This window comes from Balaenoptera borealis (assembly GCF_965194805.1).
Source record: "Balaenoptera borealis genome assembly, chromosome: 8".
NCBI lineage: Eukaryota > Metazoa > Chordata > Mammalia > Artiodactyla > Balaenopteridae > Balaenoptera > Balaenoptera borealis.
In genome coordinates, this window is record NC_138865.1 from 102,966,699 (window position 1) to 102,982,630 (window position 15,932).

The 15,932-nt window shown below is 54.2% G+C and overlaps 1 protein-coding gene across 11 annotated transcripts in view; it reads left to right on the forward strand.

The window, feature by feature from the left end:
• COL27A1 (collagen type XXVII alpha 1 chain) overlaps window positions 1-15,932 on the forward strand; it is a 186,264-nt gene that overhangs the window by 123,375 nt on the left and 46,957 nt on the right. For all 11 annotated transcript variants that reach the window (XR_014247868.1, XR_014247869.1, XM_082403739.1 and 8 more), the window contains 7 exons: window positions 311-355; window positions 1,545-1,598; window positions 3,275-3,319; window positions 7,748-7,801; window positions 9,653-9,706; window positions 9,927-9,980; window positions 13,511-13,564. Coding sequence is in view for 9 of the 11 variants with exons in the window: in XM_082403739.1 (XP_082259865.1) it covers window positions 311-355; window positions 1,545-1,598; window positions 3,275-3,319; window positions 7,748-7,801; window positions 9,653-9,706; window positions 9,927-9,980; window positions 13,511-13,564 (360 nt within the window). In the remaining 2 variants the exon portion in view is untranslated. The remainder of the gene's footprint in view (window positions 1-310; window positions 356-1,544; window positions 1,599-3,274; window positions 3,320-7,747; window positions 7,802-9,652; window positions 9,707-9,926; window positions 9,981-13,510; window positions 13,565-15,932) is intronic.

Sequence of the window (15,932 nt, forward strand, 5' to 3'; positions counted from 1 at the left end):
AGCTGCCGTCTGGGCTGTACTCCCACAGCATATGATAGGGTTTGACTCTCCTGCCCAGCACTACCGCCAGCCCGGGCTAACCACATTCACAGGGCACCTGGAGCCCCATTCACACAGAAGCCCTCACGTGGCCTGGCCTCTAGGCCTCTGCCCTGGGTGGGGCTAGGCAGGGGGCCCAGGTGCACCATTTCTAGGTCCAGGAGAGCTCTCCTGTGCCCACCCCTTCCCCTCCTAACAGGTCAAGTTCTCCAAGGCAACCGCTGGGTTAACTTTCTCCTTTTTGTTCCTCTCTCGTGTCTCCCGACTCTAGGGAGATGAGGGACCCATGGGGCCACCAGGGGCCCCTGGCTTGGAGGTGAGTGTTGCTGGCTCGGGGGAGGTGGGATTTGTCAGTGCTGAGCCAGCTGTGTGCAGGTGGGCAACATCTGGTTGGTGCTCTGGAGAGAAGTTGTCAGTGAGGGCCTTGGGCCCCCCCAGGGATGGAGCTAGGACAGACCCCAGAGGAGAGAGACAAGGGGCAGGAAACTGTTCTTGCGCACCTACTGTGTGCTGGTGCCTTGTGCATCCATTTCCGTTCATTTGATTCTCCCGTGAGAGAGACAGTGCCTTTCTTAGTTTCATTCAAGGCCCTCAAGGCTCAAAGAGCGAAGGGCTTAGCCCAGTATCTCATGGCCAGGAAGCGAGGATTCCCTGCCTGGAAACTGACTCTGCATTCTCTCCACTGCTCCCAAGTGGCCTTCCAGAAGGAAGGTGTATGTCCCGCCCCACCTTCAGTCACGATTGCATAAATTGGCAGTTTGTGGATTTTTTTGGTCTCAGGACCTCTTTACGTTCTTAAAAATGATTGAGGACCCAAAATGCTTTTCTTTGTGTGGGTTGTCTCCATATGAGTACTTAAAACTGAGAAACGTTGGATCAATTCATTCAAACTTAATAACAAACCTGTTTCATGTTAACAAAAATAATAGGGTTTTTTAAAAAAAAATAGCTATATTTTCCAAAGCAAAATCATCTAATGAAAAGAGTGGCATTGTTTTACATATTTTGCAAATCTCTTTAACGTCTGGCTTAATAGGAGTCAGCTGGATTCCCCATTCTGCCTCTGCGTCCCATCTGTGGATGATACCACGTGTCATGGAGCCTCTGGAAAACTCCGCTTACATTCATGAAAATGAGTGACATGGGCAAATGACAGCTTAATATTCTTATGAAAATAGTTTTGACCTCCAGTGAAATCCCCAGTGAAAGGGTCTCAGGGACCCCCAGAGGGCCCCGGACCACACTTTGAGGACCACTGGTGTAAACTCCCCATTCCCCCTGTGTCCTTTATCTTCTGTTCCAGTCCCTTCCTTTTCTTCACTCCCTGAAAGCAGGTTTCATCATCCCCATTAGCAAACAAGACCAGCCGGGGAAGGGGGACTTCCCAAGGTCACACAGCTGTAGACCCTCCCTGCATCCCCAAGGACAGTTGGCAGCCTAGAGACATAGTGGCTCTGCATCCCCACCCCCTCCTGGCTTCTCTCACTCACCTCTCCCTGTTGCAGGGTCAACCTGGCAGAAAGGGGTTTCCTGGAAGGCCTGGCCCGGATGGCTTGAAGGTGAGGGGACCTGGAAGTGACTGGGCGGGGAGGAGAGAACGCCTGGGGAAGAGAGGAGAGAGGGGGAGCCAACCTGTGAGGCCCTAGGATGACCCCTGAATCCCTGGCCTGTTGTGAAAAAGGGAGGAAATGGTCCCCGTTTATCACAAAGTATGTATGGGTAACGGAGAGGAAAAAATGGACAGAACCTCAGTGTCTCCCAGTGGGGCAGCGTTCAAGTAATGGGGTACAATGCAGCCACCAAAGATGGCGTGCTGGAAGATTTTACAAGACGGGAAAATGCCTGTGCATTGCGGGGGCGATGGCGGGGGTGTAGGAAGGAGGTCACGTAGTAGAAGAGTGCAGAATGAGCCTGTGGCAGGGGCTGGTTACACTTGTTCCCGAAGGCTCAGAGCAAAGGCTGGAATGTGGACGGGGGTTATCTCTGGGTGGTGGGATTACAGGAGATTTCCATTTTCTTCTCTGGGCTTCTGTATTTTCCCCATCATGTACCATAAACATGCATTTCATTTATTAACAGTTTTTTTAAAGTTATCGAAAAAGACCTGGCCCCAGTAGGAGAGTATGATCCTCAACACGTGGGCAGCTTAATGCCTTTCCAGGCACTCCCTTTGAAGGTTGGATTTCCCCAGCCGTCCTGGGCAGGGATCACTGGGCCAAGTTTACAGCTGGGCAAGCGCACAGAGGGTGAGGGCAGAGCTGGGGGACCCAGGCTGTCCACGTCCCCTCCCCTCAGGGGAAATGGCCCCCGTGTCTGTGTCTGTCTGGCCCCTCTGGGGGTCCCAAGTGTGAGGTCTGGGGGAGGAGTTGGGGTGGAGACTGAGGCTCGAGCCGGGATCACAATGAGCCACGTGCATTTGTAAACCAAACTCCTGGCTGGTCCAAGCCCACGTCCTGCCCTCTGAGGTCTCGGCCGTTCTCCCTCAGACACCAGCTGTCTTTCTGTAGTGGGAGCAGTGACATAGCCTGGGTGGATTTATCCCATGGGTCTGCTCACCAGGGTGGCTTTGGCCGCAGAAGGAGCAGGAGCCGTCCCAGCAGATAGACGAGGCTGCGAACGGCCACTGGGCATGAGAGCTGGAAATAGCCTCGGAGACAAATGAGTCTGATTTTCCTTATTTGTAGCTGGGGACACCGAGCCCAGAGCAGAGGCGAGACCCACCAAAGTTACTTGTGAGCTGGTGGCAGAGCTCTGGTGGGTTAGGTCCGGTACTCAGGTGCCCTGACTCCCCCAGTTCCCTGCTCATCCTGCGGTGGGGCAGCCTGCTGCAGTAGGAATGGGGATTTCCATCAGTCAGACCGAAGTTCCAATTCTAGCCCTGCTTCCAGCTCACTGTGTGACCTCAAGAAGGTCCCTTCACCTCTCTGAGCTTCAGTTTCTATCTCCACAAAATGGGTTTGATGAAGGGCCCAAATGAGATACAGATCTCGTGCCAAGTAATCTGCCCAGGGCCACTCCGAGGGAATGGTGACTGGGGTCATCCCTGGGGCCAGAGGTTCTGTCCCAGTATCCCTTGACCCTGCCACTTGTTTGGAGTCTCCAAGGCCAGACTCTGGAGTTGAGTTTCCTGGTCCATCCCCACCGGTGGGGACTAAGACCAGTCAACTGGGGTGTCCCCCAGGAGGCCTAGACTCCTGTCACCCATGCCAAGTGACCCTCCTCTGTTTCTCTGCAGGGAGAACCAGGCAATCCTGGACGGCCGGGGCCCATGGGTGAGCAGGTGAGTCACCACTGTCTTGGAGCATATCGGTTCCCTTTACTGAGCGCTTACACTGTGGGAAGCACACACACGCACCTCATTCATCCCCATCCCAGCTGGAGAGGTAGGTTCGCTCATCTTCCCCTTTCATTGACACGGACAGACTCTGGCTCTGAGGGAGGTGAGGTCACGGAATGAAAAAGCCATGAATCTCAGTCACAGAGGCCACTCCCCACGGCCTGATTCTGCAGATGTTCTGGGGGCATTCGCCCAAAGACATTACGTGACTTTGCTCCCAGAACGTGAAAAGTGGAAGAGCCCTTCACGGTCGCCGCTCGTGCTGAATTTAATGGGGAAGCTGAAGACCAGAGAAGCAGAGCCACTTGCCAGGGACTCTTGGTCCAGGCATCCCTAAATTATAAAGAAGATGAAATTCAAACCAGTGGTTCTGGATAGTCGGGAAGTCAAGTCAGGGTCTGAAGAGGAGAGGAGGTGACAAGTGGTCATGGAGAAGGAGGTCCAGGGCCCTCGGTGCTGGGTGGATGGCCGGCCTCAGTCCCCCCTGTGCAGCCCTGTGCCTCCTGAAAGCTTCACCTCTGGGCTTGTAGGCCAGGTTGGAAGGTAGCAAGCAGTCTCCTCCACTCCTTTAAAGGAGGACCCCACCTTCTGAACCCTGTGAGGACCTGCCTCAGGCTGGAAGGATCAATGATGCTGGGGACCCAGAAGAATTTGTCTCCACCGAGAAACACCATCAATGGCGTGAGAGTCACACGCACGATGAGCTTCCTCACCAGGCCTGCAACATCTGTTGGGGGGAAGAAAGGAACTAAAGCAGGGGGAGGACTGGATTTTTGAAACCTTTCCAGTGTTATTCGAGTGCATTCTGTGGGAAGCCTGGGAGTTTGGAAGGGCGGCCGTGGCCTGGATGTATTTCCTGATTGGAAAAAAACAGGCAATACGTTCCGCAAATTTAATTTCATAGTTATGCTCATGGTAGGGCCCTCGGGAAATAGATACTCGGAATCCTAAGATGGCAGGACACGAAAGGTCCTTAGAAATCACTCTGTCCTGGCGTCCTAACCTTTTTTGTGCCTTGGACCCCTTTGGCAGGCTGGTGAAGGCCATGGACCCCTTCTCAGAATAGAGAACTTTTAAATGCATAAAATACAAAACACAGGACTACAAAGGAAATCAATTATATTGAAATACAAATATGACAATACGTTAAAATGTGATCTCCTCAAAGATCTGCTTCTTTATTCTTCCATTAAATAGCGAGATCTAACAGCGGGTCCAGTCACAACCTCAATTTTGAAGTGGTGACAAGCCTTATTGATACATTTTGAACTCTCTGCAGCAGTGACGGTAATGTGACATGTAAATATCTGTGACCATTACAGGTGCTGTGGGTTTGTTGCCTACATTCATATTTGAGGGAATTGCTAAATTTCAACTAGGTTGGTGAAAATAAAAGTGGTAATTTTTCCCATTCAAGTTTATGGACCACCCCTGCCACCCACCCCCCAGCCTCCTGAAATCCATCCATGGAACCTTACAGGGACCCCAGGTGAAGAACCCCTGGATCCTGGTCCATGTTGGCAGTCTGGGATTCATGGAGGAGAATGGGCTGGACTTAGATGACCAAGTAAGGTGGTGGCAAAGCTGGGGCAGGAGGAGTGGGAACCTGGCCTGGGCAGCCCCGGGCTCACTTGTTCAGTAGAGCCCTCAGCTAGCTGCCCGGCCGGCTGAGCAGGAAAGAGACACCCGTCTGAGCCGTGAGGCAGGAGCCCAGTGGCTGCCATTAGGCATGCGGGGTGCCATGTCTGCTATTCCCTTGGCCCCCTCCCGAGGTGGGAAGGAGCAGGCATTTCCTGTTCATGGCAGAATCAGAGGATCCCCAGGAAAGAGTATAAGGACCTCCTTATAATCACAGTGTCTGCTGCATTTATCGGGTACCTGTTAGGTGCCAGGCTCTGTGCCAAACACTTTCCGTACCATCCCCGGCAGTTCCTCCAGCAACCCTATGACAGTCAGTAGTATTGGCCCCGTTTTGCAAATGAGGAAACCAAGGCTCTGAGAAGTTAAGTAATTTGCCCGAGATCTCCCAGGCGGTAACATAACCGTCAGAGCCCAAGTTGACACTCAGGCCTGCTGGATTCCCATGACCTGCCCCGAAGAGACTAGAAAACCCTTGACCTGAGCTCTTGCAGTTTTCCAACAGCTAATTAGAGTGCAGCCAGCCTGCCGGGCCCTGTCCCAGGTGCTGGGTGCCCAAAGATAATTACAAGGCATGAGGGTTGCCTTTAAGAAGCTCTGTGCAGGGGGAAGCCAGGCCTCTAAACACCTAATCCTGAGATGTCTAGTCCAGCAGAGGACCCACGACTGACTGTCTTGTTTCAATTGCATCCCCAGCACCCAGCAGAGAGTCATATGAGAGCAGGGAGGGAGGGAGAAAAACCCCCATAGTCGACAACAGGCCTTTATCTGTAGACTGCGTAAGGACCGGACCAGCCTCCTCCCCCAAACCGGGGACTCAGATCCTGTCTGTGCCATGCCCACTGTAGGTGACAATGTTGCCTCACCACCACCCCCATGCCCTCCTGCCAGCTGAGAGGAGCCAACTGTGCCCACAGCTGTCAGAGCTGCTTCTCCACCAGCCCCGCCAGGTGGAAGCCCTGGGCCTCGGGGGCGAGCTTCCCTGGACCAGCCTCAGCTCCACCCCCGGGACAGGGTGCCAGGATGTTCCGGGACAGTGCCCCAGTGGCGACAGGGTGTCCTGGGATGGGGGCAGGGAATGGGCTGTATGGCCCTTATTCATTAGGATCCCGTTTGGCTTCTTCATTGAAGTTTATGACCTGCCTGCCTTCCAGGACCCAACAACTCATAAATTTAAAGTAGCTATGAAATTTCTGTTTCTCTGGGCCAGTTGGGCAGGGGCCTCTTAACAGAGCAGTTTTTATTCCCTTTACTCGGCATCCTCTAAATGTCTGACTGCTCCCTTGTGGGGAGCTCAGGCCTCTGTCTTAACCCCGTGCCCTTTTAAAATAAATTAGAATAGGATGGGAGGGATACTTGGTTATTTTCTGTGACTTATTAGCCATGATCTCATACCTTGAACCGCACCCCTCTCACCTCATACGTCCACCCTGAAGGGTCTGTGAACTCAGGGCACTAGGCCCCCATGGATGGTGATGGTGCTGGAGTGCCAGGCAGACCTGTGCCCTGCTCATGGCCACACGTGTTGGAGTGACGGACAGGTGCATGGGCTTTGGAGCCACACAGACCAGAGTTGAATCCTAGGCTGAAGCCACGAGACACACAGAGTCCTGGTCTGAGCTGCCACTTTAAAACTGTCTCTGAGCCCCTCAGAGCTGACCCTTTGGAACTGGATGCTTTTTCTTCGCTCTAGTTGCCTGGCAGGTGGGCCAGCTTCACCGCCTGAGTGTACAACTTCGGATCTGTTTCTGATCAGGTTCAAGGTCTCATTTCTTTCTGGATGCAGTTTGGGGACAGGGGGCAGGTTTTATGGGGCAAATCCGCTCATCCCTCAGTCTTGCCGAATTCTCCCAGAAACTCTTGGCTACAAACCTGGGCTCTTCCAAAGCCACTTTTGCACCCCTGAACCACACTAGACCCCCATCTGCTGGAATTTTCCTTAGCAGAGAAGAGAGTGGGGTCTGGGCTGGGAATCGCCTGCCTTCCTGGGTTACTCCTCTAACTAAGCCCTTCCCCCTCACGGAGCGTGAGCCAGTCACCTGCTCCTGGCGGCAGCGAGGCCTGCAGCCACCTAGAACCATCCTGGAACACAGAGGCCACTTAGCACCCAGTGGAGTTAAAAAGAGCAACAGGAACCACAGTGTGTGTGTGTGTGTGTGTGTACGCTCTTTCAGAAAGGAGAGGAAGCCTTTCACAAGACAGTAAAAAGGCCTTCACTTCCCAGATTTCAATCAAGTCTTTTTGGCAAGGGCTGTTAGGGTGTTTCTATCCCCGCCAACAGGTTTGTTTCTCTCTTTGAAACAGCTCCAGGGCCCCGAAAGATGGGGACAGATTTCTCACAGGCAGGCCTCTTCCCAGCACCGCTGAAGGACCCTCCCCTGCCCCGCCCCCCAACTCCCCTATCCCACCCCCTCCCCAAAGGTGGTTGCCTCCCAGCTTCCGGCGCGGGAAGAATGTGTGGCTCTCCCAGGGATGCTGGCAGCAGCCCCGCCGCTTGGCTCCAAAACCAGAACCATCTGGTGGAGCGAAGGAAGTCAGGACGGTGCCCAAAGAGAGGCAACTCTCTCCTCGGTGGCAGCCCCACGCCGGCTGGATTACCCAGCACGGGGCAGGAGACACGGGGAGACAGCTCCAGTGGAAGAGAGATGTGGGCGAGTTGCCTTTGAAACTCAGCACATCTCTGAATTCATGTTGCTTCCGTCTTTCTCTTGCTTTTATACACATTTCTTATAGGGACTTCTGGGATTCATTGGTCTGGTCGGGGAGCCAGGAATCATGGGAGAAAAGGTAAGTCGTGTTGGTGGGAATATCTAAGCAAATAGAGCTTGTGTTTTGAAATTTTTAAAAGGTGAAGGGGCCAGTGGCCCTGGGGGTGTCAGACCTCCCTCCCTGGCCTCTCCTCGCTTCCCTGGCCTTCCAGACCCTCAAAGAGCCATTGTTCCGTGTCCCAGCATCCCCTGGGGCTTCCGCCGTGCCCTCCTGCCAGCATCCTCGAACACAGTTAGATGTCTGTAGGACAGCCATCTACGTGGTCTGGGCCTCTCACAGCTGCGTGCTGGCACTGCATGGGGCTGGCAACAGAAGGAGGCAAAGAGTCATCTTTTAAAAAAGGAGCCCAGTTCTTTAGTTTGCCTTGTTAATGCCAGCAGCTTTGTTTTACAGACCAGATAACCAAGGCTCCAATAGGGGAGGTGACTTGCTCAAGGTGACCCAGATAGGAAGTGGCAGAGCTGGGATTTGAACCACATTCAGTTTCCATGGCCACACTTTGCCCCACGTTGGCTCCCAGCCCACAGCTTGTGGCTTCCCATTTCCCATGGGCCCTTGAGGAGAAGGCTTATCTGATTCCCCAGGAAGGCGACCTACGGGAGTTGATATTATTCCCATTGGATAGATGGAAAGACTGAGGTCCTAATCTGGCCCCATCTAGCTTTCCAGGCTCATCCCATGCCTCCCTCTTATCATTCCCTGTGTCCCAGACCTTCTGGTCACCTTCTCCTCCTCCTTCTCTTTTTCCTCTTATTTTTTTAAATTTAACATTTTTTTGAAGTAATTATATTCACAGGAAGTTACAAAAAATAGCACAGAAAGGTCCTGTGTAACCTTCACCCTGTTGCCTCCATGGTAACATCTTTGATAACTTCAGTGCAATATTAAAGCCATCTCTGGCCTTCTTTTGTTGCTCGAATGTTCCATGTCCCTCTTCACCTGCAAACCATTACCCATGCCGTTCCCTTGGTCAGGTACACTCTTCCCATCCCCCTATCTTTGCCTAGATGACTCTCAGTTATCCTTCAGCATTCTGAAGGAAGCCTTCCCCACCACACCCCTGCACTCGGGGGTCAAATCCCCTAGTGAAACACCTTAGCACCAAGACCCACTCCCTCACTTCACTTACCCCAGTTTGCATCTGTTTTGGTGATTTGTGTCAGTCTCCTCGTAACACTCTGTCTCACTCCGCGTGAGCAAGGTCTGTCTGTTTCTACCCACCATCGTGTCTTCAGCGTCTAGCATATCATGCCAGGCACATAGTAGATGCTCAAGAAATGTTTGCCGGCTGTGCGGATACAAGAAAGGGCTTCACACAAATAGAGCCAGGATCCAAACCCAGAGCCACTGCCTTCCGGCCATAGCTCTGTCTGCTACACCTGCCATCTCTGCCCGATCTGTCTGGATTGGTCAAGAGAGACTAAGTTGCACCTCTGATTCTCCAGCATCTCATCTGGGTTGGGGCAGGGGGTGGGGAGAATAAAAGAAATGCCTTATATTGCCATCTCTGCCTTAGCAAACCCAGCCCAGGGGATGCCAGGCCTAATGAGGACCACATAACGTGGGCCAGGATCAAAGGGGATGACGTGTTTAGCACATCCTTGGTCTGGACCATCCCTGCCCAAGGGAAGCCCACCGTGTGGCACACCGCAGTGGATGCTGAGGCCTCCTAGGACTTGCTGGGGTTCTTGGCTTCTGCTGACTGAAATCCCAGGACGCCCCCCTCCCCCTGTCACCACCCTGGGTGATGTGGCTATAGACCTTGGACAAGTCCCTGCACCTATCTAGTCTCTGGAGTGCCCTCTGCACCCTCCCCCCATAGAGCCACCCCACTGCTGTGACCTCCCTGAATTGCTGTCTCCATCACAGGGTGACCGGGGCATGATGGGACCCCCAGGCGCGCCCGGACCCAAGGGGTCGATGGTAAGGAGCAAGTCTGCATCCCCTTGCCCTCTCCTGTCACAGCCGCGGTGACAGTTCTGCTCTCCTCTGCCTGCGCCCGCGTACCCCAGGCGTCCACGATGACCGGCTCCTTTACCTTCCAGGAGGCCCTGGGCTGGGGCTGAGCCGGCCAAGGCAGTACTGCAGGAGGAAGAGGCACCTTCCAGAGCTGATTCCTTCTTTTTCATCTCTTTCTTGGTAGGGTCATCCTGGAACTCCAGGTGGTGTTGGGACCCCCGGAGAGCCTGGACCTACGGTAAGCAAAGCCCTCATGTTCCCTGAGCTCAAACCCACTGTCGAGTCATGGTGAGGAGTCCAGGTCTCAAAGTCAGACAGACCAGGAATCCCAGCTCCCCCACTCCCCGGCTGTATTGTCAGGGCAGATCATTGAACTTCTCTGCACCTAAATTTTGCTCATATGAATAATAGAGGAAATAATTATGGTCATGATAGTGTGATTGCGTGGGTGAAACGAAACCAGGGATGGTCATTGCAAGGGAGTATCATGGTCATTGGCACCTCTATTGCTTTGTTCATTCACTCAGGAAATACTGTGTCACATGTGCCACTCCAGGAGCTGCCATCAACAAGGCAGAAAGCTGTCCCTGCCCTTTAGGAGCTCGTATTCTGGTGTGGCGGAGAGAGAAGCCAGTAAATAAGTGACAGCTGCTATGGAGAAAGCAGGGAAGAAAATGGGAAATGAGGGGCCAAGGATACAGGGGTCCTGGGCTTCTTGTGATGACTGAGGAACCAGGGATATTCCTGAGGATCCCAAGGCGGGGAGGTGGGAGAGGCGGGGGGCTGGGGGGAGGGTGTGGGCAGGAGCACCCAGATTCAGGGGTCCCTCCTACTCCCCCAAGGGTGAGGTAGGGTTGGGGGCTGGGTGGCTCTCACCCTGAGCACAGGGAGCTTCTGGTCCCTCCACCTCTGCTGGTGGAGGACGGAGGGAATTGGGGCAGGGCACTCACTTCGGCCAAGGCTGAGGCTCAAGGCTAGGAGCCCACTCTGGGGCTAGGGGATGGGGGGGTGGGCTTCAGGCAGGTGGAAAGGGTATGGTGGGAGGGGGACCGGCACAGGCAGGATCCTGGGGCAAGCCTGGAGGGTGATGAGTTCAGGTGCCTTCACAGGCTAGACTGAGGGGCTCTCTGGGGTCTGAGGAAGGAGGGAACGGGAGCCTTCGATGGTTTGAACCCAAGGGAAGTGCGCCCACACCAGTTCTCTGAGCCACTTAGGGAAGCAAGGCCAACTCAGTTCCCAGACTTTTCTGTGCACCTGCCGTGTGCTGTGCCCATGCTCAGTCCTGGAGTTGCAAAAATGATAAAAAATAGATCCTGCTCTTAAGATTCTCACTGTCTAGTCCTCTCACTCATTAACAGACTTTTACTGAGCACCTACTATGTGCCAGACAGTGCTAGGTGCCCAGGGTAGGGCCGAAGCCAGAGAACAAGGATGCTAGAGGTCTATCATCCAATTCTAGCTGTGCCCCTGGACCTCAGCCTCCCTGAGCCTCCCTCTAGGCTTTCTTCCTCCCATGTCCAACCTCCTCCCCATTCCATTTCCTCAGTGCTTCCATCTGTTCAATGGTTTGGCTCCGACTTAGTGAAATCAAACAGTGAGCTGCCGCTTTCAGATCCCAAGGTTGCCATTGACCCTCCTCTGTTGCATTGTGGGGCTGGGCCTTTGGATCTCTTGGGGCTCCTTTCGGACAGCCAGCTGCCCCCAGTGCCACTGGGGAAGCAGGATAGCATGGAGGTCCAGAAAGCTTCAGAATCAGACACATGTGAGTCAAATTCTGGCTCCCCCTTTACTAGCTGTGTGATTGTTGGCAACATTTATAGCATCTCTGAGCCTCAGTTTCCCCATCTGAGTCAGCGTAATACCACCTTCATTATGAGATTGTTGTGAGAAATAAATGATACCGTGCATGATGTAATGCTTAGCAAACTACCTGCATATACTAAGTGCTTAATGAATGGTAACAATAATAATTACTATCACTATTTGTTAGATATGATAATTACCACTATTATTAGTAAGACTGTTACTATGAAAGTGACATTTCTGATGATACCGTTCACATCTGACTGGCATTTTCCACTTTTCCAATCACTTTAACATCCATGTTCTCCTACAGTCCTTGGTCAGCCAAGGTTATTATCTCCATTATTTGGAGGGGAACAGTCAGGTCCTGGGACCACCAGTTTCTGACCTCCTCTCCCTTTGAGAGAGCTGACAGCAACCCTTTACTGAGGACCTTCCAGGTCGTTTCATCTTCCTAGCAACTCTAGGAGTCAGGGACTCTTCTTATACCCATTTTATAGATGATGAAACTGAGGCCCAAAGAGTTTAAGTCACTTGCCAAAGGTCACAGAATTAGTAGGTGGCAGAGTCAGGGTTTGAACCTAGTTCTCTGGTGGAACAGTGTGCTCTTTTAAGCACTCTACTCTACTGCCTCTGAGTTGAGACTTGGCTCCTGAAATTTCCCAGTGACGCATTGCATGCCTTCTGCAGTCTGAGATCCCTCTATAAAATGGTCCATTCTCACCCAGTCTTCATGTTCTCCCTCACCCGGGAGTCAGATCTGTCTTTTTAGGGGACCAAGCCCGGGTCCACACCCTGCTTGCTCTGCTGACAAGGGATCAGGTTGGGACCCAGCGCCTCACATCAGCCCTTTAGCAGTTGAAAGGTCTGCGCCCCCTGAGGCCCTGGGAAGAGAGAAATAGGAGCAGAAAGAGGAGTTTTTCCTGAGGCCCCAAACTGAGCTGGGCCTCTCCCTGGTATTCGGAGGGGGGGATGAGGCCTTCTCTTCTTGTAAAAGGAGCACGCCCAGTCTGAGAATCGCCGCGGAGCTGGGAGGCTCCTGCAGCTGTTGGAGGGGTCCTTGGCCAGCCATGTGGCTAAGACGCAGATTGACGTCTGTAGCTGGGGCTGGAACCTGGGGAGAGAAACCAGGCAGCGAGGCGGCCTGCTTCCTCTCTTCACCTTCTTTCTCTCCCTTCCTATCCTCTGTCCTCTTCAGTCCTTCCCTTAATCCCTGTCATCGGCCTGCCCTGGGCCAGGTGCTGGGAATTCAAAGAACAAAGCCAGCCCTGTTTTTTCTTTCCCTCCCTCCCTGTCTTTTCTTGTCGTTCCTTCACCAAACCGAGATAACCCTGGCGGGCGTCTTCCCTGGGCCAGGCCCTGCTCCCTTCTCTTTGCCTTCCCCCACCCCGACTTCTCCGCCCAGCCTCTCCCCCTCCTCCCCTCCCCCCTCCTCCCCTCCCCCCTCCACATGTGCTTCCCGCTCCCCCTCCCTCACTTCCGGGCCCTGGTCTAGTTCTGCTCCCTCTTACCCTCCCTGGCTCTTTCTGCCCTGGTCGGAGCCTTCTGGATGCTTTCAGGTAATATTCAAGGTCAGGGTGGGGGACAGAACTTGGGACCCCGTATTCTCCTTGCTGATGGAGAGAGAAAAGGGGAAGTGGGAGTTGGAGGAGATTTTGGTCAGGAATGTCCTCATAGCTTCCGGTTGTTGATTTTGAGATAAAGAAGGAAGTGGCTTATCCATCCAGGATGGCTTCTCCCTGCTGCCAGATTCCCAGGCGCTGACTCCTGCTCAAGGTGGCAGCACGTCCGCTGCTTCTCCTGGGGGACAGATCTTCCCACTAGGCCAAGTCCTTCCATCTGGAGCTGCTGGGCTCAGGAGTGGCTGCTCCTGAACAGCGCCTGTTTGAGGCTGCAGGCCTAGCCTTCGGTGTTGTACTTGCTCCCTAAAAGGGGGTTTCTCCAGACTCTTTCTCCTCCCCGCAGGGTCCTCCAGGATCTCGAGGCCCGCTGGGCATGAGGGGAGCAAAGGGACGCCGGGTAAGTGCGGCCCAGCCCCCGGGGGCGGACACTGGCGGGGCCACCTGCTGGAGAGACCCCTCTTGGTCCTTGCCCTCCGCCCAGCCCTGAGATCTGTGACTTTCACAGCACCAGGCTCCTCCCAGGCCTGACTGTCCGTGTGGGACCCCCACCCATCTTTCCCAGCCCATTTCTGAGCACCACGCTTTGCCATCCAGCAGGAACAGAGGGGCGCTGTGGTGCCGATGCTTTGACCATTCATGTGTTTGCTCATGCATTCATTCACCTACAATTTATTTAGCACCTGCTATGGGCCAGCCACTGTTGGAGGCTCTGTAGATACCACGAGAACAGGACAGGCAGGACCCTTGCCTGGCTTCATGGCCCAATCAAGTAGGTTAAACAGGCAGTACAGGGTCATTAGGACGTCGATGGTGGAAACACAGGCAGCTTGGGAGCCTGGAGGAGGCACCTCACCTGACCAGGGTACCAGGGAAGGCTTCAAGGAGAGGGTGATGCTTGAGCTGATGCCAGGTTCCAGGCAGAGGGAGAGCCCTAAGGTGAGAAGGAGCAGCATGTTTAGGGGTTCCCCACTGGTTCCACAGAGGGGCAGGAGAGAGGGATAAGGCCAAGAGCTAGCAGGGCCTCAAACGCCACAGCTAAGCCTATGGGCTATGTTCCAAGGGTAGTGGGGAGCCGCAGAGGCTTTTATGCAGGGCTGGCCCTGAGCACGGTAGCTAGAGGTAATCACTAGTACTTACTCTGTGCCAGGCACTATCACGTACATTGACTCAGCTACTCTTCAGCACTACCCTATAATGTAGGTGCTATTCTTAATTCCCATCTTACAGACAAGGAAACTAAGGCGCAGAGAGGTTAAGTCACCTGCCTCAGGTTGCACAGCTAAAAAGTGGCAGAACTGGGATTTGAACCCAGGGAATCTGACTCTTTCACATACTGAAGGCGGGGAGGGCTGATGGAGTGGTTTCCTGCCCCCAGTGGGTGTCCAGATGCCAGGCCAGGCAGCCTTGTGAAAAGGAAACAAGATGGCACAGTGGACCAGGCAGCCCAGGCCTGGTATTCAAACTCATACCAGGGGATCTGAGATGATTATTCTCTTCTTGGCTGAATTTCAAGTAGTTTAAAAATTTCCCCTGAACAAGGTGGTCTGAGCAGTCTGCCTGGGAGAGGCGAGCTTTAGAGGCATTCCTCTGGCCTGGCAGGACCCCTCCCAGTGCCATGTCCTGGTCTCTGCGAGTAGCCGAGGCCCTTTGGCAGCCTGGTTCCACCCTGACCCTCTGCACATTCCCTCCTGCCCGGGAAGCCAGGTTGGCTGGAGGGGGAGCTGTGCTGGCCCAGGCCCTGCCCCGCACAGCCTGCCAAATGCAGAGGCTCAGGCCTCCGTCAACTCACTGAGCTCCTCACAACCGTTGGACCACCCTTCCCAGTGGTGGCTTGAAGAACGTATCTCCTGCTTGAGGAAACCCAGGCTCCCAACCACATCAAAGTCTCCGGGGCTGGAAGGGGAGCTTCAGGAACATGAGCCCCGCCCCCTGCTGCATTTGGCAGGAATGCAAAACCTGTGGGACCCACCCCCTGGGTCCCCTGCCTGACAGGCCGCCTTTGGCCACTTCACGGATGGGGTCACTGAGCGGGGCAGGGTGGGGGGGGACTAGAGAGGCACCCGCTGAGCCTGTGAAAGACCTCAATTCTGGGCAGGCCCCCTGTGCAGCTCCTGGCTTGCCCTGGGACCATAGCAAGGCCTTGTTGCTCTCCAAGCCTCAGTTTCCCCAAGTGTGCTGTGGGAAATGAGCTTGGAGGTCTGCAAGGCCCTGCCTGCTTTTCTGCCCATGTGCAGGATGGGCCCTGCTGCCCAGCCCACTCTCCTCAGCCCCCTGCCCTGGGAAGAATGAGCACTAAGGGGTCAAGGCCAGGGCCAGGATGGGGCCCCAGACCCTCAGCTCTTGGTAGAGCTGTTGACCAGGGTCTGGGTCCATGGGCCACAAAGAGCGGGGGCTATGGGGTCACACAGGCATAGGAGCAAGTCTCAGCCTTCCCAGTTACCAGCTCTGGGACCTCTTAACCTCTTTCTTAACCTCTGTAAGGCTTGGTGGATGACATTAGGAGCAAGTTGGAAGGAACCAGACTTTGAACCCAAGTCAGCCGAATGCCCAGTTTTTTCCACCACTACCTGTCATTGTTTATCAGTGTGGGAGTGAGCTCCCCGTCACAGGGGGTGTGCAGATTAGAGCCCGGGGCAGGGTGTTGGAGAAGACAATGTCTAAAAGTCCTCTTACCCGGGAGACTCCGCTATCTCCCTCCAAAACCCACTTTGAGGGAGTCGTGAGGATTCTGTGATCCAAGTGCCTGACACTGAACTCTGCTCCTG